The following is a 27,213-nucleotide window of genomic DNA, read 5'->3' as shown; positions in this document are numbered from 1 at the left end:
GGAGTGTTTCAGCTCTGTGCTTTAGATCACTTGACCATGGCTCTAAGCAGCCTGTTTATAACTGTTCTCCTTATGCCAAGGAGCAGTTCATAAGTAATTGTTCTGTCTCTTGTGAAGAAGTGATCCTTCTCTGTGGCATATATTTAGATTAAAAAGAAGGGTGCAAAACAGAAGACATTCACACAGACACTGTCTACAGGATACCATGCGCGGAAGTGCGGTATTGACCTGGAGCTTTCAGTACCTGCTTTTGAAGGTCTTAGTCCTGTGACTGTAGAGATAGCTTCCTCCATAGTGAAGTTTTAGAATCCCAGCTGTGACTATTAGGACCAAGACTTAGATTAATGCTTCCAAAATCCCTAAGAGCATGGGACCACGGGTAGCTTGTGAGGATAGCTGGGGACGAGTGGCATTGACCTTATTCTTGATGTTCAGCTACCAGAGGAATTTTTTGGCTTCTAAAGACAGGATTTATTTGTCTTGAAGGCTTTTTTGGGTGAGCCTTAGCTTTGTCATTTTGTTCAGAAGTTTCTTTTGATCATGTTGGTTTCCATAATTGTTATACTTGGAATTTAAATGTAGAGCTTTATAGGTTTTTTAAAGACGTGATTTTGGTTTTGAGATTGTCAATATGCACATTCTAAATTCAGAATGACGTGAAAAATAGATTTGGAGGATATGGTTAAATGATGCTTGGTTTCCAAGCCTTCCTTGGTAGTTTATGACTGTTACTGGCTGATGCATACAAAAGTGGGAAAAAGTGGGTCCAGGCTAAATATTTTTTCTTGATGTTTGACTTGCTACTGCTTCTATTTTTTAAAAATCTGTACTCATAATAACCTGAAACAGGCATTGTATAAATAAGGTACCTTTACATTGTCATAGGAATGAATAACAGCATAGGAATTCGTATATACTGAAATTGATATTTGCACAAGAAGTACTGGAATTTGAGACAGTAGGCAACTGTCTCAAAACAAGTTTTTGTGGTAGAGCTCTGTTAGAAAATGTGTGGTTACATTATATTTCAGGCATACTGAAGGTGACCCAGGTTCAGATATAAACTAGTTGTGAATTGAGGGGAGAAGAACATAGCATTTGAGAGTCCTGGATTCAAGTCCTGACCACTACTTTCTGCCTGTTTTTTCATTTGAGGAAGCTGATTGACCTTGCCCAGCTTCAGATACCATTTTTTCCTTACAGGGGAAGAATATGAGTATCTCACAAGATCAGTGTGAGGCTAAAATTAAACACTAGAACACCACACAGCTTAAAGATGAGAATGGGGAGAGTCTTGCCTATCTTTGTATCATTTGTGATGCCTCCATGTATTTTAAGCATCCAACACATACTTGCTGACTTGATTAACTCACTTTAAAATGAAAATCTGTGAAGTTACTAACTCCCTTGTAGTTCCAATGCCAACATGTTAATGCATCTACTACAGTGGATTTGGGAATGCAGCCGTTTAGCAGCAAATATCTCCTTTCATATTATTTTACTTAGGGTAGTAATAACATTTTGCTTACCTTAAATACTAATTGGAAGGTGTTGCTCTTCCTAATACTACCACTAAACAAATTAGAAACTTTGCGGCAGAGAGCTCATCTGGGGATAAATATTGAGTTTACTCAATTTCCAATAGTTGAAATTTGGTTGACTCCTCATTAAAACTAGCCATGGCTGCTTGAGGGGGTCAGGTCAAAGACCCATTCATTCAATGGCTAGACCATCTGATGGTTGACATGGATGATAATACCTTTGGTTAAATTAATAACACCACTGTGCTTCTCATTCGTGCATTTAGCAAACTTCTTGAGTGCCTACAATGTGCTAGGAGTAAGAGTTCAGAGGACAGGGCAAGAGACAGCTAAGCAGGTTAGGATTTTTTACTTTACCCAGTGACCCAACTCTAGCAGGCACTGCTCTGCTAGAGAGTGACCTCGGTAGGCAGTAAACTGTTTCTCTGAAGTGATGGATAACTTGAAGATTTTAGAAGAAAGACATCTACTGGTTTTTTAAAAATGCATCTGTAAAAAGGCAGTCTTCCTTGCAGAGTCACTTCACATGCCCAGACCATCAGCATCTGGCCCCTCTTAGAGCTCCCAGAAGCCTTATTTGCAGCCTCAGAGTATCTCTCACTATTAAAACTGTGATTCTCAGCCTTGGCTGCATGTGTTAGAGTCACCAGGCTTTAAAAAACCTGGTATCAATGCTTCATAATAGACCAATTAAAAAAGAAAAATTTGGGGAAAGGGACTCAGGCATCAGTTTTTGTTTTTGTTCTTGTTTTTTAAGCTCTGTAGATTATTCCAGTGTGTACCAAGATTAAGAAGGGACTTTGATTAGAAGCTGCCAAAATACAGGTGTGAGGGTGGTGGAGAGGGTAGGTAGGAGAAATGGACTCAATGCTAGTACAATTGATAATTTGATTAATTTTGTTATAGAATAGCAGTGTGACAAAACCACCCAATGTTCACTTTGCCTTTCCTTCCCCTGTTATATTGGTAGCATCTTTCTGGTTTAATTTTAAATGAATACATGTAAACTCCTTAACATGTAGTAGATATATGTTATTTTTCCTCACTTTATTTTTTGACTGGAGTGGTCTACCTCCGTCAATAGTGAATGTTCTTATCACTGCCTTAGCAACCTCACTGGGTAGGAATTATCCTCATTCTAGAAATAAGGAAGTTAAGGACTCAGAGGGGTTAAGTAGTTTCTTCAAAGTCACACAGCTGGTAAACAGCAGAGCCAGGATTAGAACTTCTGTGTGTTTATCTCCAAAGCCTGTATTCTTTTCATCATAAACAGCTTCTTTGAGCAGATTTTTTAACGTTCGGCCTATTTTGAATCCTGCTCAGTGACAACAGAACTGCAACACATTTCATAAGAGGGCACTGTGCATGCAATAGACACATGATAAATGTCAAATTAGGAAAAAACCAAATGCTTAAAAATGCAGTGGTTTCACATGCAACTTTTAAAAAACAGAGCCTTGAGTAAAACACAATCTATATGAGTAGTGTGAGAAAAAAAAAAAAATGAACTGAATTAGTTTTAGCTCTCTCCTAACCCCCTTTTTTAAAAACAGAAAAAAACCATAATTTGATAAAAGGGTATAAGCTAGCAATGATTATCCCCTCAAAATGATTGTGGTCCCCAAAATACAATCCCAAGTTTTCATGGTTATTAGGTATTGTATTTAGCCTTCTCTCTCTCTGTCTCTTTTTGTATACTTATAAAGACCCACATTGGCCACTCTGGTTAGCCTATTCTAAATATTTGTATTCATAACCACTTGGACCTAAGGTGCTCCTTAAAAGAAAAAAAAAAATCCCCTTTTTTTTTTTGCTATGAAATTGATCCAAAAATGGTAATTAATAAGAAGTATTTGGACCTTTACTGGGATCTTCCAGGAAACCTCAATTGGTTTGGTTTGACTTTTAGTAGACTAAATCTTTTTAATGTCCATTTTTGTCACCACCCGTATAGTGTTTCTCGCCTTTTCAAACTGAGAAACTTTTCCTTAGTTGAGAAATGGAGACCTTTAGGATTGGCTTTACTTGTCTGTGCATTCCATTGATTCCCATTTGAGAGTCTGGACACATCAGTGAGCCAGGGGCGAGAGGGCTCAGATGATGGATAAAAGCAACAACAGACTCATTTGGAAGCAACTCTTACTCCAAAATTATTCTGTTTTTTATCTTTGTTTATGCTTTTCTTTCTTTTCCACATGTTCTCATGGGCTTGGATGTCCTCAAGTGTAAATCTTTGTGGTCATATTTCCCTGTATTCCTTAGCTAGGTCTTCAGACCCCTTTTAGAAAATTGGATTCAGTTTATTTGAATAAGCTCCTCTAAAATTAATGTACTTATGCATATACACACATATATTACATGTACACACACACATACTCACGATTCTCCACCGTTTTAGAATCTGAAATAATTGTACTTGGTAAAGGCTGTAAATTTGTCAGGGTAATGTGTACAGAACACTGACAGATTCTTGGTTGATGCTTTTCGCTTTCCAATTTTACGGGTAAGGAAACTGAAGCTGAAAAAGTCGTGCCCATGAAGCCCACACAGCAGCTCAGCAGGGACTTGCACCCACAGTTTCCGAAGCTGAATGTTGCCTTGCTGCTGGGCGCTCTGGCTCAGGCAGGACATGTATGATGGAACACTTTGGGTATGTGTGTTTTTTAAACAGCACAGCTTGCTGAGTTCTAACTGATGTTTAAACTTGCAACTGTAATAGACAGGAGATGAAAAAAGGCCACATGTATATTTCTAGAATTAATGTCGACTTTTTTTTTCTATTGAGAGAATGTGCTGGCGTTAATGACAAGACCATATGCCAGAATGAAAGTGGATGTCTGTCATCAGTGGTGTAGAGCTAACAACGTATGCCTTTTTCCCTTTCCCTTTCATTAGGGCAGAGCTTGGGATATGGCTTTGTGAACTACATTGACCCTAAGGATGCAGAGAAAGCTATCAACACCCTGAATGGATTGAGACTTCAAACCAAAACAATAAAAGTAAGTTTATGGTTTTTTTTTTTTTTTTAAATCTACTTGCAGAACAGAGGTTAAAAGAATTAAGGTCTACTTGTAGTTCTTTCCTTTATTCATTTTGTGCCCATATGGACACTTCTCTGGGGGGCATAGCAGAATTTTTTTGTTTGTTGCATGATGAGGGAAACTTTATTCCTGAGTACTACATGTAATTATTTATGTGTTAACAAAGGGACAGAGCAGCAACTTTCTCAGATAAGTACTTTATGAAACTTACTGAATTAAATTTCCTTCTTTGATAGAGAATTACTTGCCTATAACTTGAAGAAACCTTATACCATTTCTTCTAGCACAGGGGTTGGCATTCTTGTTCTGTGAAGGGCCAGGTAGTAAATATGTTAGGCTTCGCCGGCCGTGCAGTCTCTGTCACAACTTCTCAATTTTGCCCTCATAGCTTGAAAGAAGATATATAGCCTCCACATGAATGAATAGATGTGGCTGTGATCCTATAAAACTATATTTATCAGCACTGAAACTTGAATTTCATGTAATTTTCATGTGTCACAAAATAGTCTTTTAATTTTGTCCCAATCATTAAAAAATGTAAAAATCATTCTTAGCTCTTGGGTCATAGAAAAACATGTCCTTGAGCTGTAGCTTGACTCTGTTCTGGCAGATTCAGTTTACTTTGAGGAGACTGACTAGAAGAGTGTACATGCCACACAGGTTATTTTTTCTGTTACAGTTTTCTTTTCAAGACAAATGGTAAATAATTTTATGGATGTTTTTCCTGCTTTTTTGAATTTTTGAAATTCTGATGTAAATTCTCTCTGGTTAAGAAGTTAATCCAGTTTGCTGTGTAGATTTCTTTTCCTTTAGAAGATGAAAGGGACGTTGCCTCTGGCAGACGCTTAGTACATGTGCCATCAATTTTCCCTCTCCTGCCCCGTGCAGACATTGCCAATCATGGCAGTCTTTCTCACTGAGTCTGGATGAGGCTCCCAAGTATTTTTTCAAAATAGTGTTCCAGACAACCTCTGTCAATTGACTCAAGTTGGAACCTATTTTCCACCCTTGATTTAAGAACTCAGCTCAGACCATCGCCTGGAGTGGTAAGGGGAAGTTAGTCACAGCTGACTGTGGTATCCATCTTGCTTAGAGACGTGTCTAGAAGATTTCTGCTCATTTTCTCAGGTATCTGGAAATGCATTGTCATCTTTGTGCTTAAAAGTTGCTTCTCTCAGAGTTGTCAGTTAAGGTAGTTCACTAGCCCTGGGTAGTTTTGACATCTTGTTCTTTATATTTTTTGGCCCAGAGGAAAAATGCCTCCCACCACTGTCTCATCTAAAGGAAACTGTATGCAGTGGCCCCCAAATATACTTGGATGTAAGATGTCCAAGATTCTACATGTTTCTTGGTCAAGAAAATGTCCTACGTATGAAACGTCTGATTATTAGATTTCTAATACATTCTAAGATTGCAAACACTTGTTTATTTTGACCTTGGTTTTTCAATCTGGACGATTTTTTCTAATTGTCCACACTTTTTGCATGCTCTCTGTTTGTGTCACAGAGATTAACCTTTTAATAGTACTGTTAAGTGTAATGATCAAGTGTTCTTAAAAAGAAGACATCCAATGTCCAGTTACCTTCAGATTGTTTTGTGAATGCTGTATCCTACTGCAGATTTTTGTGAGGCTCCCAACTTAAATTGACTTCAGGATTGCTGCTAATTTATCGTAGTTTTGAGGTTCTGAGTTGTGGTTAAGAAGAAAATGGAATAGATGGTTGGATTGACATACCCTTTTCTCCATTCCAGAAGTAACCACCCTCATTTCATTCTACTGAGTCAGTTCTTTTGCTCTAAATCAGTTCTTTTGCAGTAAGGTCCACGAGAAGGTAGAAATGCAGGGGAAACAGGTCTCCATAGAAGAAATACCCATGGCCTGCAGAGAGCCCATTGGTGACAGCTGCTTCCTCACTGTCCATCACCCGGCCTTCTCTTCAGGGCCCAGCTGCTCAGGCAGGATACGTGGAAGAAAGGACAGTAATGCCTCGTGGCTTTTACACCACATGTGGCATCTGGTACTTTTCTTCGGATTTTCTGAGATGGGGGTGGAGGTGGTGGGTAAGCAGCAGGCTACTTCTTTCCCCACCCCCATTCAGTTCCTGCAAAGAGATCACATAACAGCTGGTGTCCTCAATGTGGCCCACATTTCTCTGAGGCAAAGCAGACCATTTCCCAAAACTACATAGCACCATTTTTGTCTATTTGTTCTTTCTATGTGTGTTTTTTTCCCCCTTATTTTCAGTTAGATGTGTCTTGTGTTCTTATACAGCATCTGAGCCAAGTTTTTCCTAGTGTTCACTGCTCTAAGTACCCTTTGGAAGTTGTATTTAAGCCTTTCCGGTCCCTATTCTGTAAATTAGTCTCTTTTTCCTTTCTCTCCAGTCCATCCTGGTGGTGGCTGTCAAAAACACCACTTTCCTCATATTGCTTCTCACTCAAAATTCTCTCATATTCCCCTACTGTTTTACCATATCATTTTGCTTAACTTTGGAGTAACCAAGTGTTATTACTGTTCACTGTGGTAGTCAGACTGGCTTTTTGCTTGCAAGCAGATCTTATTCCCAGCCTCTGCATATATGCTTGTACAGCTCCCACTTCCTGGCATACTCTTTCTCACTGTTTATTTTTTATTTATTTTTAAAAATAAATAAATTTATTTATTTATTTATTTTCGGTTGCGTTGGGTCTTCATTGCTGTGTGCGGGCTTTCGCTAGTTGTGGCGAGTGGGGGCTACTCTTTGTTGCTGGCGGGCTTCTCATTGCGGTGGCTTCTCTTGTTGCGGAGCACGGGCTCTAGGCACGTGGGCTTCAGTAGTTGTGGCGTGTGGGCTCAGTGGTTGTGGCTCGCGAGCTTAGTTGCTCCGCGGCATGTGGGATCTTCCCGGGCCAGGGCTCAAACCCGTGTCCCCTGCATTGGCAGGCGGATTCTTAACCACTGCGCCACCAGGGAAGCCCCTCTCACTCAGTTTAACAGCAACCGTCTCATCTTTTGGAGCCTGTCTGAAGTTCTTTCTTCAGCTGCTGCCTTCCTGGGTTGTTCTAACTCATGTTGGGTTCCCCGCTTCTTTGAAATATGTTCTCTTTACCCATGAGGAATCACAGAAGTTTTGGGGTCGAAGGGACCCATATATGATTTAGACTTAAGCACTAACCTCTGCCTCCAGTAAAAGAGTTGAGACCTAGGTAGTGGTCATAGAGTTTAGCTTAGACCAGGCAGTTGAAGACAAGAGCTGTGACTCAAATCCTTGTCTTTTGATATCTACACTAAAACTCTTGCCGTGACGCCATGCTTTCCGTTAGAAAGCTGCAGTAGATTAATTCATGTATATGTTATGTACAAGTATACAAGTATTTGTGCACCCTTGAGTTCAGGTTTCTCTTATGTCTTCCAGGCCACCTAGCATTTATGCATTTTATAGGTTGGAATATTAAAACAGTGAATCAAGTGCTGTGAAAGGTGGTTTATTTAGCAGTTTCTCCTGGGGCTTCCTAGTAGCATTAGCCCAGTAGGGTTTTGTGCAATAGATGGATGGTATGTTGAATAAATGACAAATATTCAGTATTTCTGCAGTGAGTAAAGCAAAGTCCCTCAGGCACTGTGAAATTCTAAAGCAGTTATTCCCAAACTTGGTTGCATCAAAATCACAAGGAGAGTGAGTTAGAAGTACAGGTTCTGGGACCTACTTCAGACCTACTCAATCAGTGTCCAGAGGTGAGATGCAGGAATCTGTTTTTAATATGCTTTCTAGGTAATTTGTGACATTGAGTGTAAGACCTAGCACTTACGAACTACCAAAATGTATGTTTTTTTGAATAGATGGGTTCTCTAAACACTTGGTATTTTTGCATGCAAAGCTTCATTTGTCTTCATCTTTTACCTTGATAATCTTCTTGTGGATAATTCACTCAACTGGAATATTAACCATGTTTTTTTTTGAGCGTGCTGAATGCTAGTTTAGTATTCGTAGTAAAAAGCAGTTCATGCAGTTTTCACTTTTTAAAAGGTGTGGCTTAGAAATTAGGAAAACTTAATATGTTCACCTTATGTTAGAGAGAGGTTTATTTATTATGAATAGCAGCATTCATAGGTTAAAGGTTCAAGATGACGATTCTCTAAAGGATCACTTTTTTTTCCTGGTTGCGTTAATGTCCCAGCAGCTTACATTGCTGGTGACATCACACCATCCTTGAACTGCACAGGAGGCAGTCATGATGCGTTAAGCCTGCCCGCGTTGTCCCTAATAATCAGCCGGTAAATAAAGTGGATATTACAAGATGTTTTTAACTTTTGATATTAGGGAGAGTAGTAAAAAGGGAGTATATGCACAATTCTTGCCACTCCTAAAGGAAAATGTATTTTTTTGCCAAGGTTAATGGCATCAGACTTAAATTCATAATTAGCAGAGTAAAATCATTCATTTCTGAAAATACTTAGACTTTCCCCCCACATCAAGTACTGTGAATAAGAGAGTATCACATACACAGTAAAATGGATATCTTGACTCCCAGCATCTCTTCCAACTCCTCCCCCTTCTACAACGGGCCGAGGAAGCTTTATTCCACAAAGTGGGCTTGCTTCATCTGAAAGTAGTAGGAGCTATTATCTCACGGAGTAGAGAACTTTTCAGCATTATTGATAGGTACTACGCCTAGAAATCCATGTCTTCTCTCTCGCAACAGAAGAAACCCTGTCTAGAAATGCTACCAGCATAGAAAAACTGCCTAAATTTGGTTTTGATTAAATCGATTTTTCTTAATCATTCAGATGTAAGTCAGATTAAATCTTACCTTGGCTTAAAAATTATTGACATACATTAATTTGGAATTTCTCATATTAAATTAATTAAACTGCCATTTCAGTCTGTATGGAAAAACTGTTATAAAAAATTGGAATATTAATTACAAATAGTAATGTCTATTCCTTAAAGTGTTCAGTTTATTAGAGAGCAATTAAGTAAAGCTTAATAAACCTTTATTCTAAGCTACTGTATTGCTTTTAATTTTTTGTTAAATTTATACCATTTCCTAACTAGCTTATCCTTTTCTCAATTAGTAAATGTCATGTTTGCAGACTCTTTTGCTGTTTAGCATGAACTATATCCTTAATCTAGGAGGAATATAGAACTACATTTCTGAAATCTTACCCTCCCTGGCATTGCTTAAGTGATTTAACTGGCTCTGTAATCTTGGACTCATCTTTTAACCATTTAAGTTTCTATTTATATCTGTAAAATCTTTAAAATTAATGAATTAACTTATCACTATGTTTATTACCTGACTCTTTTAACTTTCCATAATCTGCCAAATTGCATATTAAGAAAAGGTGTAACTGTTTTTAATGAGCTCATGGTTATCGTATAGAATGGTTTAGTTGAGAATGCATTTAGAATGAAATGCAGCACCCTGTCCTGAGGAGGTAACAATTTTAACCGTTTCCCTTTACCACTGTTGAATGTTTAGCCGCCACGGTAAAATTCATACTGGAAACACTTTTCTGGCTCACCCTTCTTTTTGGTTCAGGATTATCTGGGATGGGGTTGGTTTTTATTCATCATTGTAAGTTGTTCATTTATAAATGTTCTGAACATGAGGGAGTATCTTGTAGATACTGCTTAAATCCGCTCCCCACTGTAAAGAAAGAAAGCATGGAAGCAGGAATGGGAGAGTGAAGCTTGGCTACAGGCTTGCCTCTTGGTGGGTGCTCTGTTTAAAATATCTGCAGCACCATTCTGGGGTGTGGGTTTTGTAATAGTAGGAAAGCTGAGAGTTCATACTTTTGTTGGAAGTTTGAAAGCGGGTGTTAGGGAAATCACATAGATTAGCTAGAGGAGAAAGCTGGGTGGGGGAGTGATGCAGAAATGAGCCTGAGAGCATTTAGGGATCCGAAGAGGTATGGTACATGTGGTTTTATACTGTATGTGAGGGAGAACCACCAAAGAGTTTTGAGCAGAGTAGTGATGGAATTGGACTTGAGTGTTTATTAGGAGGGGAAGATCTGCTTTGCATTTAACTCCACATCTCTCTGAGCATCTCAGGCCACCCTAGTGTTCTTGTGGCTTATGTAGTTGATATTTCCCTTGAAGGTACAAAGCGTAGATGCTTGTAGAAGAAGTGTGGGCTTCACACATTTACAAGGCATCTTCTATAAAGTACTCATCAGTTCAACACTTGAGTACAGATCATCATTTACCTTTTACCTTGACCAGATTTGGAAATTTTGAAAGTAATAGTCTGAAGGACAGGCCTCACATTAACTGGCAACTTTTGAGACGTTATCCTAAATTGTTATTTAGCTGGTCAGATCTCTGTGGAGAGACAAAAAAGTTGAAAATGTGGAGGCAAAAATGGAAACTGAGTAAATGATTTCTTTGCCTTTTAAAAAATACAGACTGAGTGCATGTTTTTCTAACTTCATTTTTAACCCATGGTCTGGAACTTTCTAGAGCCATGTGCCAAATTTTAAGTGTATTGCCATATCTGATTATCAGAAACTCTTCAGTGCATTTAAATAAAATTCTTGTATCTATATTGAGTCCAGTTTACATAGTCCTTATATGAAATGAGGAATAACAGATTTTTTTGAGTAATGTGTTATTTGTATAATGCACATCATGTGTTTTGTGGAATGATTTATTTTCAGCTTTGATTTTTTTTTTTTTTTTTTTTTAAACATAAAAAAAGCCCCAGAGGTTTTTACTGATCTCAGGGACCTAGCAGGGTCCAGAATTTGTTTGTCCTGACTTCAGGCCTGTTGTGTTACTTCTGCTCCTTACAAGCTTTGTCCATATTGGGAATTAGACATTTGAAAGTTCCCAGAGGGCAATAACTGGGCATTCTCGGAACAGCTTTTCTGTAGATACTTTTCCACAGTTGTTGGAGCAGAGGCTGAGACGGTACAGAGGGAAGGGTGAGGAGGAGGGTTCCTGGGGGCAGTGTCCTAGCTTACTTCCTATCCATGCCTTCCTGTACTGTATGCGAGGGAGAACCATGGAGGGTGAGCCATGGAGGGTGGTGGTGGGAGACTCTTAGCAGCTGAACTCACCCTTCTTCCTCAGGAGGGATTTTATAGATCACTTTATTACCCAAGCATGGCCTTACGTTTCCTGCCTGTTTCATAAATGTACATCAACAAAGGCATTTCTGCAAGGCACTGTTAGCACTTGTCTGCCTAACTTTTCTACTGCTCTTTAAGGGGAGGGTAGGACTTGTTGTCGTTCACGTATAACTCAGGAGAAGTAGTCCTGGGTCAGTTTGGTGGCTTCAGTCTGTTCTTCCAGAGCTAGCTGGAGAGGTTAAGTTAGGTGTGCTACCTTCTGAAAAAGTCTCTTAATTCCTTGCTCTATCTGCTTTGTGTAGTATTTTCATAGGACTTTTATCCTTTTGCTTGTCTGGATTCGTGCCAAAACAATAGTCTCTTGTAGCCAAATACTCCCTTTGGCCAGTGAAAGGAAGCTCAGGTTAAGGAACTTGTTCAAAAACGATATAGCTAATAATAGTACTACTAGGACTGGAAATAGGCCACATTGGCTGATGCCGGCACCTTTTATGGTTTTCTTTCCATTTCACATTATTGATGTTCAAGCGTCCATACACTATAAACAAACCGAATATTCTCTTGAGGACCTTGATTTGGGGCTTTTAGCATCCTGAGATTTTCTGAACCAGGCCTCTGTTATGTGCGAGGGAGTGGAGCTGTGCCTGGTGGTAGAAAAACTCAGGCTGAGCATGTGAGACAGCCAGACCTCCGGTTTGAGAAGAAAACTGGCATCTGGAGGTCCTATTTAGCAGATAGGTGAGTTAACATCGATTTAAGTATTTCAATGGTAATTGGACCATAAAAGAAGCATTATAGTAACTTTCTGAATCTCTGTTTTATAGGAGACCACTCATTTTTCAAGAATGTTTTTCTGGTAGGTTCCTTTGAGTCCTAGACGCTAGTTTAAAAATCACAGAAAAGTGCATTTGTCTCTCTTTAAATTTGTGTGGGCTCTTTACAAAAGCATGTGTGGTCCATTTTCTTTCACTCCCACCTCTGCCAGGTTTTCCTATAATTGCCTTTAGCATCAGTTCTCAGCCGTAAGTACTACATCAGAATTCCTGGTGTAGCTTTTGCTTCGGGAAGTTTCTTGGCATGCTGTTGATGAGCAAGCAAGAGAGGCGGCTATATTTTGAAAACAATACAGGAAATCAGTTACTTACCCCCATCCCTCCCACCCCACCCCACCTTTGAAGAACTTCGAATGCTGCATTAAGACGTGGAGTCACAAGTCCTGGGTTCGTGTTCTGCTCTTGCTCTGTTGGCCTAATTCGCTCATTTATAAAATGGTAGAGATGGTCCCAAGTTAACATAGTTCCGGTGAAACGTTTGGCTTGACATCTAGAGGTAGAAAATACTTGTGTTGACCTGTTGTTTTCAGAGACAGACTATCAAGAATATTCATTGTTTTTCAGTCTGCATTTTCTATATTAAAGTGGTATTTTAGAAGTCTAGTTGGGGAGGAATTAAAAAGCTACTTTTACTCTGAAGAAAGTAGTCACAATGTTTAATTCTTTGGTTCAGTTTTGTTGGATATTTTAAAAATGGCTCTAGTTACCTTGTGTTATAGAGAAGTAGATTTTGAAAAAAATAAATCATGCTAATAGGCTTTCTTTTGGGTCATTAGTACCAGGTTACCTCCTCCCAGGGGAATGAGAAGTTTAATCCTTCCTGCATAGGTTCTGGGCTTGCTAATGAATCTTGAAATGACCCACATGTGAGCCGAAGGAAGGGCAAGCAGAGTGCCTGCCTGGCCCTGGACACTTGTAATTCAGAAAATGCTTTAGTTTCCACAAATTTTGTTAAATGACTCTTTAGAAATTTGACCACTTCTGCTTGCTTTACCCAAACGACCCTGTTCACCTTCTTGGAAAGATTCCAGAGTCATTGAGAGAGGCTCTGACCTCACATAATCAAGCACAGCAGCCTTTTCCAGAGACTGGCTATACTGATGGGCTCCCCAACCCAGCTGAGCCACTTGCAGCAGGTCCAGTTCTTAGAAATACCTTTGGATGGGTTTTATGGGCTTTGTTTTACTTTTGCATTTTTGTATTTGTTGGTGATTTATAGTCACATATACTTTCAAGCTACCTGGGAGTTTGTCTTATTCAGAAACCAACACTGGTGGATGGTGAAGAGGAGGGCTTGACATCTGTAATTTTTATGAGCTCTCCAGGAAACCCAAACACGCCCCAGAGTTTGAGAATTTTACCTTTTTAAAATCCCTCAACATAAGAGACTGCTAAAACTTTAATGTTCATCAGAATCACTGGAGTGGTCTGGTTGATAAAATGCAGATTTCTGGACCCTAGTCAAGACTTACTGAATATGATTACCTACAGAGTGAGGCCAAGGAAATTGTAGTTTAACAAGCACCACAGCTGATTCTTAGCAGGTTGTGGCCTGACCTGAGAAACATTGTTTAGTGGACCTTAATAGTTTACACTTGGATAGGTCTCTGGTGCTTGTTTCAAAACAAATCTATTGATACATGTAAGTAAGATTTTCATTTGTGGGTCCTCTCATAAGCTATCTGGAATGCTTGTGATTAACAGGTGTAATTTTAATGAACATCATGCCATACTTACCCTTTCTCTCACACACATTCATTCTCTCTGTCTCTCATACACACAGATGCGTGTGCTCATTTTCAGAGCATTTGAATGTCATTAAATACTTCTAGCATTACAAGTACATAAACATCATTTAATATTTGATTCTGAGAGTGGGGAATTTGCCGCATGGTTCTTCTGGGGCTCATTCATTTACAATGGGTATTTCATAGTATAGAGTTTAGGACTTGAATTTTATGATCCAAGATGGTTGTGAATCCTTAGATTATGGAGGTTGCTTTTACAATACAATAAAAGTTTGTCTCATTTTTATAAACTCCTAGCAACACTCCTGACCCACCCTCCCTAGTATCTGGATATTTGAACTTTCTAGTCAGGGTCTGAATAAACGGGAATTTGCTCTTATCATAAAGGACTCTTCCACATAGCATGTTGAAAATATTTAAAGAAAAAAAATTTACTGTGTGCTACCTTAATTTATAAACCTTTTGACCTATAAACTGTATTTTGTCCCAAAGCTGTGGGAAAGCAGTGTGTGCATACTGTTGCCCAAAGGCTTAGTATGTCTCTGTTCTGCTCAGATTTGCAAAAATGGGTTAATAAGTACTTGTCACCAACTTGCAGGATTTTCCTTAGTGTTCTTCTTCATTAACCAGTGTTCTTGGGGGAATTGTGAAATATGCATTGTCTGCAAACTACTCTGAAGCACAAAGTCAAATGAACTGTGAAGGTGAGGGCTAAAAACACCTCTCTCACCTTTGTACTTTGTTCTTTGAGTATTAAAGAACATTGATCTGCCAAGTGGCAAAGGGGATACTATTTGGCGGTTTAATTACAGCCAGTGAATGTTATTGATGCTATCAATCAGTGAGACCCAGGGAAAGGGCATGGTGCCAGACCATTCTGTGCTCCCAGCAGTGTAATTAAATACCGTAGAACTGGATTCTCAAGGTAAAGTGAGGTCATCTGAAGCAGGGGAACACTTTGTCTTGCAACAAAGGTAAAGGTGGTTATCTCCTCCTTGCTGCCCCTCTTTACATTTCTGGAGGAGTTCTATGAATGGCAATGATACAGTCTCTTCTTTGTGTACAGTTAAGGTTGTTGGTGTTTTCCTTAAAAACCCTCTCTCTTGTAAAATCTTCACAACTGTCATACAAAAGACTTTAGGAGTACAGTAATTACTTTCTGTTAAAGCTGTTTGGGGGAATATATAGCTCAGGTGTCTAATAGATATTTGGAGAATCAGAGATTGTCTTTGAATGAGACTATTAGCCCCGCAAATCAGCTCATTTAAAAAAGCTTTCCCCATGATTATTCTCTAATGTCTAATCATGTTGAGAGAAAAATATCTTGGTAGGTTTGAAGTTATAAAACATTCAGTAATATTTCAGGGGTTATTCCTTTTAAATTATCTATTGAACACATTTTTCATAGTTGTATAACTTAGGTCAGGTCTACAAAATATATGTAGGTAAAACTTTCTTTGGCTGTGGGGAAGGCTTTTAATAACATTCTATTATCCTTTTATTGTATGTTTTATACACACACACACACACACACACACACACACACACATATGTATCTGTTACACAAATCTCCATCTAGGCCTATTTGAGAGGTAAGAAATGCCATAGCTAATCCAAAATGTTTTCTGTTACTGCCTCTTTTTTTTTTTTAATCGATGTATAGCTTATAATGATAAAGGCTTATTTACCAAAGACAGTATACCCTTGAAAGAGATTTTGGTTTCCTAATTTTTTTTTTTTTTTTTGAGAGTATAAGTGCATACACACACACACACCAGATCCCTGACAAATGGGTCAAAACAAGCCCTAAAACAATAAATCTTGGCCATTGTAGTATACTTGTAATACAGGTATGGGTTGCAGACTGTTTATATTTCTAACAGGTGTTTGAAGGGGGATTGTTGAAATAAACTATCTTCTCCTTTGTTTAAAAGAGGAGGATTGTTAGAAATTTTCCTTCAGAAGTTTGAGAAATAATTTTTTAACATACATTAAAGGTTTAGTAAAAGAGTCTCATCCTATTACAGCCTTATTACATTATATGGAACTATAACAAGACCAGTGGTCAGTCTCCAAGTTTGTAGGGAAGGTCATGTGCTTTAAAAGTTATTATGTTCATTATACATGTGCTTCCCCCCCCCTTCTCCCCCACCCCAAAGGCAAAGATATCAATCATAATATTAAAAAATAATTAATTGCAAATTGTTGTAAGACTGTACAATCATGGTTATACAATCTTGGATAGGGAATACCTGTGAGTAATTAATTAATTCTGGAGGCATTTTGAGTGGTTAGTATGTACCAGTCAGCTTTGCTAAATGTTGGAACAGTGCTAAAATGTGACAAGATGTAGTCTTGTCCTTGATGTCATTTTGTAGCAGGGGAGACAGCACTTGCTTTATGTGACCATTATTTGGATGTATGGTAAGTGAATGCAGAGTGCAATGGAAAAGGATATGTCACTAGCTGTTGAGAGGCCTCTGTAATAATTTCAGAGATGATAGGGTTTTACAGAATAGGATTTATCAGGGAGAGAAAGAAGAAAGATATTGCACATGAAGGAATGTCTCATCCAAAGACACAGAGGCCTTTATGTGACATGTACTTTTTTGGAGGACACTTGCATCTGAAAACTGTAAGTGTGCTTGTTCTATCAAGTAATAACCTTCTACAAAAATGATTGGTAGAAAAACTTGATCCATCCTAGCCCCATATTTTACATTTATCCTTTTTAAGTGGAGACCTAATTTATAGGAGGAACTATAGGAATGAATTTGGGGCAGATTAATTCATTTGTTCATAGACACATATCTGCCTTGTTTTGAAAAGATCCACTGTGACCTTTGAGACTCATTTAAGATATTTACAGATGGTACCAAGAAGAAATTTCTCTGTGGAGTATTTAGTGTACACACAGAGATAGGATCATTATAATTTCATTACAGTATGTATAAGTAGGTCAGAGAAGACTTGGATATCTGAGGTAACATTGTAGTGAAGCAGTTTTTTTCTTCTAGTTGTAGAACAAAAGGAAACTTATTGTAGATGGTATTCAAATTAACTTTTTTTTAAATTGCCACACTGATTTTTGACTATTCTCCTCACCTTGCTTATGATGGAAAAGCTGTCTCAGTATTGTATATGTATATGACAAACACATATACATTTCTGTAACCTGCTACTCCCCTGCTTATAAAAGCTTCACCTTGACATTTAGGGCTCTACCATTACTATTCCAGTGTTGTCATTGTCCTATAGAAATTTTTATCCTGTCACATCTGGGCTCTTTACCCTTGAAGATGCAAGTCTGATTCTTACCTCCTGCCTTACGTGGGTCATCCCTGCCTATACTGCCTTATACCACCATCATTACTTACCAAGTTTTATTTGGCCAACAAAGCACTTATTTTTCGCCGCACGTTACCTTTCTCTCCTATTCGGTGGTCTGCTCTCTGAGGGCAGGCATCTTCATCTTCAGAGCACCTCACAGAAAACTTATGCTTTTGTCTGTAATTTCTGAATGAGGAAGTTTCTATTTATTGTTCACAGGAAAGAGTGGGAGACCTGCTCTATATACTCAAAGATGGGAAAATTCACAATTTAAGTGAAATTAAAAGTGAAACTGTGGCTTCCTGTTAGGTGTTAGGATTCAATGAAGATACGGTCAAATGATGGGTGTATAAGGGACTTACCAGCTTTTTTTTTCTTTTCTACAATAAATGAAGATTTAGCTGTTACTTTTTATGTGAGATTTTCTACGTAATGCACATGAGCCTGTGTCGTCTATCATCTGTGTGTCTTCTGTATATTCTTTCTCTCTCAAACCTTAGATGGAGTATGTGAAAGTCCTAGAATGTGTAACCTACCAAAATTGGCCTGTTGAGAACCTCTTTTTCCACACGTTACCAACCAGTTAAAAAAAAAACTAATTAGCTTTTATTCTTAAACAGCTCCAGTTTACTTATATCACATGTAGTGTGTAGTCCCTTCTTTAGGTTTAACTTTCTAACTCAGCTATTTAATCTGTTGACAGTGCCTTAGACACGCTAGATGCTCAAATACTACATAAATTATATTTTAAGTTTATTTTGGGGGGTAAAGTTGTGACAGATATCCTGATAGTATGGTTTTTGTTGGAGATTGCGTCTGATCAAGTTTCAGAATCTTGAAAGAACCCTTAAGAGCTTTTACTGCAGAATAGCTTTCTAAGAATTGGGTGAGTACGGCTATTTTTCTATAAGCCAATTTAACTTGTATTGTTTCCAATGAAGCACAAAAAGCCGGATTGTTTGGACAAGCATCGCACCTTCTAGTCATCTTGTCTGAGAGGTACTTCAGAAATAGCCCCTGCAGGAGGCCGTGGAATAGATTCACTCAGCAGGTACTGGTGTGCTTACTTGGTGGATGGGGCTATCCATACGTACACACATATAGTCAGCCCTCGGGTTCACATCTGCGGATATGGAGGGCTGACTCTGTTTGTTGTACTACACTGTTCTTTATGAGGACCTTGAGCATCTGTGGATTTTGGTACCCGCAGGGGCTCTGTGGATACTGAGGGATGACTGTACGTATAAGAATAAGTTTCAACCCTCTAGGAGCTTAAAGCCTAATACTGTAAAAGCGTTGTAAGTGAATTGCAGTTCTCCCAGTTACTTGGGGGCAGCAGGGAGGCTCTGAGGTGGTCTGCTGCTCTGGTAGTGTTGGAGAAGCCCAAGCACGTCTGGGTATTGAGTCCCAAGTGCTGAAATTTCCCTTCTCTAAATCTCTCTAACGTCCTCATAGTATATTTAGTGAAAGTGTCTAAAATGAAAAATTTACAATTCTCCCTGCTAGTGTAGGATTCTTAGTGTTTTTTCATAGTGTGAATTCACATTGAGTCATTAGGCCCTGGTTTCTTGGTGACTCTTGTAACCGTCCCGTATTCAGGAACATTCATGTAGCCCTAATCTAACTTGATGTTAGGCTCTATTTCATGAAGTCCATTTATTGTGTCTACTACTGTCTACCAAAAAAGTATCCTGTTTCTCATTCTGCATTTCACATTAAGCCCTAAGAGACCTCTGAGAGGGAGTGAAGAAGTAGGAGGATTTGATACGTGGCAGTTTCTTTGGAGAAATTAAGTTGGCTTTTCTTATCAGCCCATTTAAAGATGCTGGATGGGAATTCCCTGGCAGTCCAGTGGTTAGGACTCCACACTTTCACTGCTGAGGGCATGGGTTCGATCCCTCCAGTCGGAGAACTAAGATCCCACAAGCGGCACGGTGCAGCCAAAAAAAAAAAAAAAAAAAAAAAAGATGCTGGATGTTGACCCTCTGTGTGACAGTAGGATGGTCTTTCCATCATGCTTTGTTTCAGCCAGGCTTCAGGCTTTCCAACCTACTCATCTGCTATTCTCTTACAAAATACTTGTTTTGTAATATTGTAATTACAAATTTTATTATAATGAGAGTTTTGATAATAACTGCAATAGATTTGGAAGAAGCTTTACTTAATCTTTGAACTGTTTTTCTGTTAAAGTACATACATCTTCCTTGTGCCAAATCTCAGAGATACTGGTAATATTTGAGTTTTTTTCTTCTATAAATTGGGGCCTCTGATAATAATAACCAGTTAATACCCTGGTTATGAGGATCAATTGAATTAATAAATGTAACATACCCAGGACAGTACCTGGCACATGGTAAGCACTTAATAAATACTAGGAGCTATCATCATCTGTATTGTTACATGATTTTATATATGTGAAATCATTATATTATGATGAAAATATTATTATTGTTCTCCAGCTCTATGCTCTTAGTTTTATTATTCTGTTTAATCATTGTAAAGTCACTGTGAGGTAAGGACTATCATTAACATCAAATTACAAATAAAGAAATACACGCTTCAAAGGACCTAAGGAAATTATTCCCAAGTTATATAACTGGTTAAGTGACAAAGCCAAGACCTGAACTTAACTCTGTGAGACTCCATGCCCTATGATCTTACTCCTTTGTAACTTTGGAGAGTTCTAGTACAAGCACCAGTTTCAGGCCACTAGTTCAAAATATGATCTCTCGTGGCCCGAATTTCACCAGTAATAGTGCATTCTCTTCTGCCGTAAGTTTTTTGACCTAGTACTAAACTAACTCGTGTTTGCCTCAATTCTAGCCTATTCATTATTCATGTTACTTGACGTTTCTAAAGATTATGTGGCCAAAGAAACAGGCTCATTTCTCATTTTTGATATTAAAAGTAAGGGAATCTGCTTTCTTAACCACTATTGAAAACAACCTAATATAGACAAAGCAGGAATGGATTCTTTGGTGGTTACAGCTGAAACTCCCATCTATTTTTTTTTTTCCATGCCACTTTACTGTAATCACTTTCTAAAATTTTAATGAGCTAAGTGAAGGTATGGGATTGGAAATGGAATACAGAACATTTTAATTGACAGATTCCTGCTTAGACCTTGGAATGACTAATCCACCACCACTGCAGTAGTGGATATGATTTAACCACACACCCGCATTCAGATGTCATATCCACTACCATTGCTCTACTTGTGTTTTATTTTTTGGGAAATTCTTTGCGTGCAAAGATCTTGAGGAATTTGGAAGGTATCTGTGGCCTCTCCAAGTTGCATTTCAAGAATATCTTTACCATGGACTTCCTGTTTGCTTTTACCAGCATGAGAGTCCTTGCTGAACCAACTGTGTACTACAGCCAAAGCAGAAGCAACAATAAAAGGACAGATACCTGCCAACTATGATAGGTTAATAAAAAATAAAGATACCTGTCATGACAACCTATTTGGACCCTCATTTAATTGATGCACATGGATGAAACTGTTTTGGGTAACATTTAATAAACTCTGCTTAAGGTAATTTTTCAGAGGGTGTTTAAGATGTGTGAAAAGGGAAATCTAATCTGTCAAGTCCTCCGTTTGTGATTAGTTGTGTCATACAGATTTCACAACCAGCATACTTTTGTTTTCCTGTGGCTCTTTAGTAGTTTTAGTATTGTTTTTAACAGTGTCATATATGATCACTTATTCGTATGACATTACTTATTCTTAGCTTCATCTTTAAGTTGGATATAAGTATCACCTGCCTTGAATTTTATTTAATGATGTTGCACTAAAACTTGGAAATGATGTGAAACTGGGAAAGTCTCTCTGGTGTAAAACATCCAGTTGCTGTTTTCCCTTTATCTTAAATGGTACGTGATTCTTTTAAAAAAGAAGGTAAAGCGTGTTAGCCTCAGGATTCTTTTTTTTTTTTGGCCACAAAGTGCACTGCCTGCGATCTTAGTTCCCTGACCAGGGATCGAATCCACGCCCCCTGCTGTGGAAGTGCAGATTCTTAACCACTGGACTGCCAGGGAAGTCCCAGTCTCAGGATTCTTAGTTTGATTTATTTTTTTCTCTTCAACTCCCCTCACCCCTATTAGATTTTTCTCAAATATCTCATAAATAATTCTCAGGCACTACTCAGTAGAAGAAATATAGTAACTGTCCTAAGGGAAAGACTCATTTGATGTATTTCAGATTTCCTTATGTATAAGAAAACATTTAGCAAAATTAAGGTTCTTTCCTTATTGCATATCTTGTCTAGTAACTCCTTATAAATGGCTGATCATTTCTCTAGAAATTTGCATGATTTCAGACTGTGTGTTGCAGCCAGTGGTGTAATGGAAAACCCCTTGACGAAGAGTCAAGACTCTGGTATTCTACACCCAACTCTTTTGCTCTGTGTCTTTGGACAAGTATGAAGTTTCCCTTTTTTTCTAAATACAAATAGTTTGGACTAAACGATATCTGTATTTTTGCTCCAAAATTACGATACTCCCACCCCTGCAACATATAACTGTGTTTAAGATTTTATTGCCTCTTGAGATTTGAATCCCCAGTTTACAAAATGAGACTTCATTTTTTTTTTTTTAATGTTTAGTGGAATCTACAGTCAAGTATATTCAGAAAGTACCATTATATAGGATTTTTGGTATATTAGCAGATTGTGGCCTCTCCTAACTTTCTAGACAAGATTTCAAAAATAAAGTCTCAGTAAGTGTGTGATGATAAATCATCCTCATTACAATATACGTGTGGTAGGTACTAGGGTGAACAAAGAGGATAAAGACAAGGTTTCATATTTCAAGCAGTTAAGCCAGTCACGAGACACAGTAACAGATGAGTACATCTTGGTTTCCTCAGTATTTAAGAGAACAAGACATATAATGCACAGGTGTGGGCACAGGTAAGGGGTACCCAGCTCAGACTAGAGTGGAGAGGATGGATGAGAGTTGACTTTAGAAACGAGGTGATGCCCATGCAGAGTCTGAAGTGACGAAAATTTAGATGACTGGAGAGAGCAGCTTACACTAACACAGGGAAGTGAGAGCAGGAAGCTTTGGGAAACTACTGAAGGTTGTATGTGTTTATATAGAGAAGGTAGTCAGTACCCTGAGTGTAATGGACTAAGAAACTTGAAATTAATCTTAAAGCATTAGGGAGTCCCTGAGAGATTTTTAGCAGAGAATAACCCGATCAAATGTATTTTGTGGTATCTCTGAACTTCTCGTTTGAGTCAAAACAATCTTTATATAGACTGAAAGCATTCAACCAACCCAGTCTCAGTAAAATTTGAGGTTCCATGTGTGTTTTCCATGGATGCAGTATTCTATATTCTTGAAATACCTCTTAAAGGCAACTGCTCTCATCTACAATACCTTTACTAAGTCTTCCTGTTAGGTATGATTATTCCTTTTATCTCCAGCACCTTTGCTAGAGGGAATCTTTCATTTCTTATGGACTTATTTCTGTATGCTTTGTTCTCTCAAGTTTACTCATTTGCAGCCCTCTGTGGAACATGCTTGTCCTATGCAAATCCTAATCTTGGACGGATATGTATATGTCTTGGTGTGTGTTTGAGACCTGTTCCTGGTAGGGTTTTGCGTTTAGAAGTAGATCAAAGGACATTGCTTCCTTTTGGTGGGTTTTGAGGTCTGTGGCCTGAATTGTGGTTAGAGGTCACATCTTTCTGTGTGTTTCTGAGCTCTCTTGGAGGGTCCAATATAGCTCCCTGCCTGTAAAGCCTTGATGCTTTCACAAGACCTTTGCTACTGCCTGCCAGAGCTGGAGCTAATTTTTATTTAGCGGTAGTATCATTTTCCTCAGTCCCATCAAGACTCCATTTTTTGATATGAGCAGCAATTAACTCTCAGTTTAAATAGGCATAACTATGACCTTGTCCACTTCTTTCAGCTGAAGAGATTGAATGGAGCTTTTCAAAAAAAAAGTCTGAAGTGGCAAGTATCTAATTTTCAGGTTTAATGTTTGTAGTCCTGGGTCAGTAATTGACAAGTGATAGAAGTTGTTCAATGGTGATCTTGCCAGTGGGAGATTTTTCAGATGTCCTTAGTTTAATAAAGAAGAGATTGCTTTGTTCATTTGTAGTTCTTATCACTTTAATCTGTTGGTATTAATGTCCACTGTCACTGATCGTTGATGAAGCAGAGAGAATTGAGAGCAGTTGTATTTCTGGACAAAAGCATTTAGATGGACTGCTGATAAAGTGATGTGCAGGGATTTTAAACTTTACTATGTACATGTAATAAAGTACCAATTCTTTCCATAAGACACTTTCATTTCTTTTAGTTCTGTGTATTTTGATTAGCTTGTGTTTTGATAGCCCATTCTTAGTATACGTGTTACTTGTCCTTGAATGTTTAATGTATAATTAGTTTTAGTTGCTGATGAAGAAGTGAGGTTTTAATTGCAAGGAACATACTGTGTCTCAAACTATTCCATTTTCAAGACCTAATTACTGTGATAACTCTGTTTTTATCTCTGTTTTGTCCAGTCTGATCTCATTTGTGAAGAACAGTTTGAGAAGCCATTGGCTAGAGCATTTATTTGTCTGGTACTTCTGATTGTCTCCCGTCCTTTTCCCTTCAAGTAATCTCAGCACTGCTTGTCTTTGTTTATTATATCACTTGTAGGGTTGTGAGGAATTCCAGAATAAACCTGAGTTTTAAATTGCTATCTTTGGAGTAGATTGGTGTTCAGTGTTGTACTTTCTGTATCATCTTTAAATATTTAAATTGCAGACTCTCTGGCTGCCTCTTAAATTAGATCCTTCACTTAGTAGTTTTGACATTTCATAACCTTGCTCCTCAGGCATTAAATATTTACCTGTTTAAATGGCAGTGAAAATGTAAAATCCAAACCTATCTATTAATCCAGTGAACGTAGATTGGAGAACAGCTCGCACTTGGTGAAAGAAGAAGCTATTTTGACCCCACTGGAACATATGCTGGAGGTTCATTGTATCGAAGTATTTCTTTCTTTTTTTTTTTTTTTTTAACATCTTTATTGGGGTATAATTGCTTTACAGTGATCTGTTAGTCTCTGCTGTATAACAAAATGAATCAGCCATATGTAGACATACCCCATATCCCCTCCCTCTTGCGTCTCCCTGCCACCCTCCCTATCCCACCCCTCTAGTTGGTCACAAAGCATCGAGCTGATCTCCCTGTGTTATGCGGCTGCTTCCCACTAGCTATCTGTTTTACATTTGATAGTGTATATATGTCAGTGCTACTCTCTCACTTCGTCTCAGCTTACCCTTCCCCCTCCCCGTGTCCTCAAGTCTATTCTCTACGTCTGCGTCTTTATTCCTGTCCAGCTCCTAGGTTCATCAGAACCATTTATTTTTTTTAGATTCCATATATATGTGTTTGCAAACGGTATTTGTTTTTTCTCTTTCTGACTTACTTCACTCTGTATGACAAACCCTGGGTGCATCCACCTCACTACAAATAACTCAATTTTATTGAAGTATTTCTAATAAAGAAATTGCCATAAAACAAAACCATCTCTTGGGTCTTCTCCACAGGGTTTTATTTTAGTCTTGAAGAACCACAAAGATAGACTTAACTCTTTGAGGTTTCAGGTAGACCAAGAATGGTTCTCTAGGTACGTATTAAAGCCAGGCACCAGTTTGAGCTCCAGACCCACAGAAAAATCAGGGTCAAGAATTGCTGATAATTGCCAGATAGAAAATTTGGTCTGGAAACTGATTTGAATCTCCAAAGTAAAATACAAGTCCATATCCCATTGCAAGTCTTCTTCCTACTTTGGTCTAAGTATGTTTTCTGTTTATAATCCTTTGAGGTAGAAGAAGAGGAAGAATTACTTTCCGTTTCCTGGAAGGGAGGATGTTGCTGACAGTGATATCCTTGATAGAGAGGGGAGGGGGGGCTGCTTTAATCCCAAGAAACAATAAACGTATAGAGGGGAAACATAGCACATTGATCTGGGAGGAGAGAAGTTGCCCTTCCTTCATCTTTATTTCCTGGAAGTGGGCAGGGGGGAGTGGTGGTACGATGCTCATTTAATGGAATTCTAAAACTTAGTAATAAAACTAATTTCAGAATTCTTATTATGATGTGTAGTTTTTCCAGTTAATTGCAATTAGTGGCCACTCATCGTTTCTTGGGAAAATTTGGTTTAAAAAAAATATTAATGGGAAAATGAAGTAAAATGACTTAACCGTAATTTTTGGTGCCATCCTATTCTACTGTCTGTCCTCCTCAGTTTCACAGTGTGTGTGTGTTTAAGAAACAATCAAGATTAATTTAATTTTTCAAACTCTCAGGACAAGTGCACCGATGAGCTAGTTACTGTAATGTGGTATTGTGGCATGAAAACCAGACAAGGAGACAAGGACGTGGGTTCAGAAGATCAGAATTTTAAGCCAGAGTTCAACACTTGTGTATAACCTTAGGAATTTTACTTACCTTGTCTATATCTGTTTCCCCAGCTATAAAATACTAATGTGTGCCCTCACAGGGTTGTTGTGAGGCACAAACAAAATACTGTATCTGAAAATGCTTTGCAAATGGTGAAGTCCCATAAGCCCCTAAGTGTAAGTTAAATGGAAATATTGTTACCACCATGAGCTTCTATACAATCAATCACCCGTTCTGCCTGTGGTGATAGGAGCCAGTTCTTTGACAAAGTTACTGAAAAACAATATTTTGAGAAGGTTTGTTATTGGTTCTTGGAGCCCTTTTAATGTAGCTGTGTTCTAAAAATGTACCTGGGATTTGTTTTAATCAGGTGTCTTACCTTACATGCAGACACATAAATGATTGTTACGAAGGAAGAAGTTTATACTTAACAGATCTCTAGAAATAGGAGGCACAACGTTCCATGCAGGGCCACATGGGCAAGCACCAGGGATGGCTAGGAGGCAGAGGGCAGAGGGCAGAGCATGGCTCAGAGCTTTTGTTGGGTCCTAGTGGAAAGCTAAGGACAAGGCAGGACAGGTACACTGAGTAAGTTTGGCATTGGGTAGTTTGAATAGTTTTGGAGGGCTCTGGTCTATAGGGGTGGTCCCTGATTGTATGGTACCTGGCCCTAAGCTGATTTAGAGCAGGAGGAATATTGGCTTGATGTGAGGATTTGATAAAGGAGGTGGGGGTGTGGTCTCTGGATCGACTGGTTTGTGTATCAAAGGTACCTCACGGGGGAGTCATTTACTGTCTCTAGAATTAGCTATTCCTGGGAGGGGCAGTCTCTCCAGGATCAAGGCCACAAATGCCAGAGCATCGAGAATACAGAAAATAAGAAAATATAGTCAATACAGGTTGGAAATTAAAGAAGCAATGTGAACTAAAGACCAGACACTGAAAGAAAAAAAAAATGCAGATAACATAACTGACCCAAGTATGTTTTCAAAGCTTTTACATAAGCACTAAATATAAACCCGTTTTCCTAAATATATTTTAGGATAACTTTTAAAACACTCCGCCCACACTCCTCTGAAATGCACAAAGCAGTGAATGTCACTGCGTGAGTAAATTATTCTGGAACACAGTAAGGGACTCAGGTTACTCTCAACTGTAATGGTCTAGGTCTTTACCTGCATTCTCAGATGCATGTAGAGGTAGATATAGTGTAGTCACCTAGGTTTTTAGGCTCTGTGCTAATAGCAATTTAGGTGG

At 38.5% G+C, this 27,213-nt stretch overlaps 1 protein-coding gene across 17 annotated transcripts in view; it reads left to right on the top strand.

Annotated features, from left to right (window-relative positions):
- Positions 1–27,213, top strand: part of ELAVL2 (ELAV like RNA binding protein 2) — a 157,963-nt gene that overhangs the window by 114,303 nt on the left and 16,447 nt on the right. For all 17 annotated transcript variants that reach the window (XM_082470488.1, XM_082470495.1, XM_082470494.1 and 14 more), the window contains one exon: positions 4,437–4,540. In XM_082470488.1, the coding sequence (XP_082326614.1) occupies positions 4,437–4,540 (104 nt within the window). The remainder of the gene's footprint in view (positions 1–4,436; positions 4,541–27,213) is intronic.

This window comes from Balaenoptera physalus, assembly GCF_965194825.1.
Source record: "Balaenoptera physalus genome assembly, chromosome: 7".
Taxonomy (NCBI): domain Eukaryota; kingdom Metazoa; phylum Chordata; class Mammalia; order Artiodactyla; family Balaenopteridae; genus Balaenoptera; species Balaenoptera physalus.
This window is presented reverse-complemented; position numbering and strand designations above follow the sequence as displayed.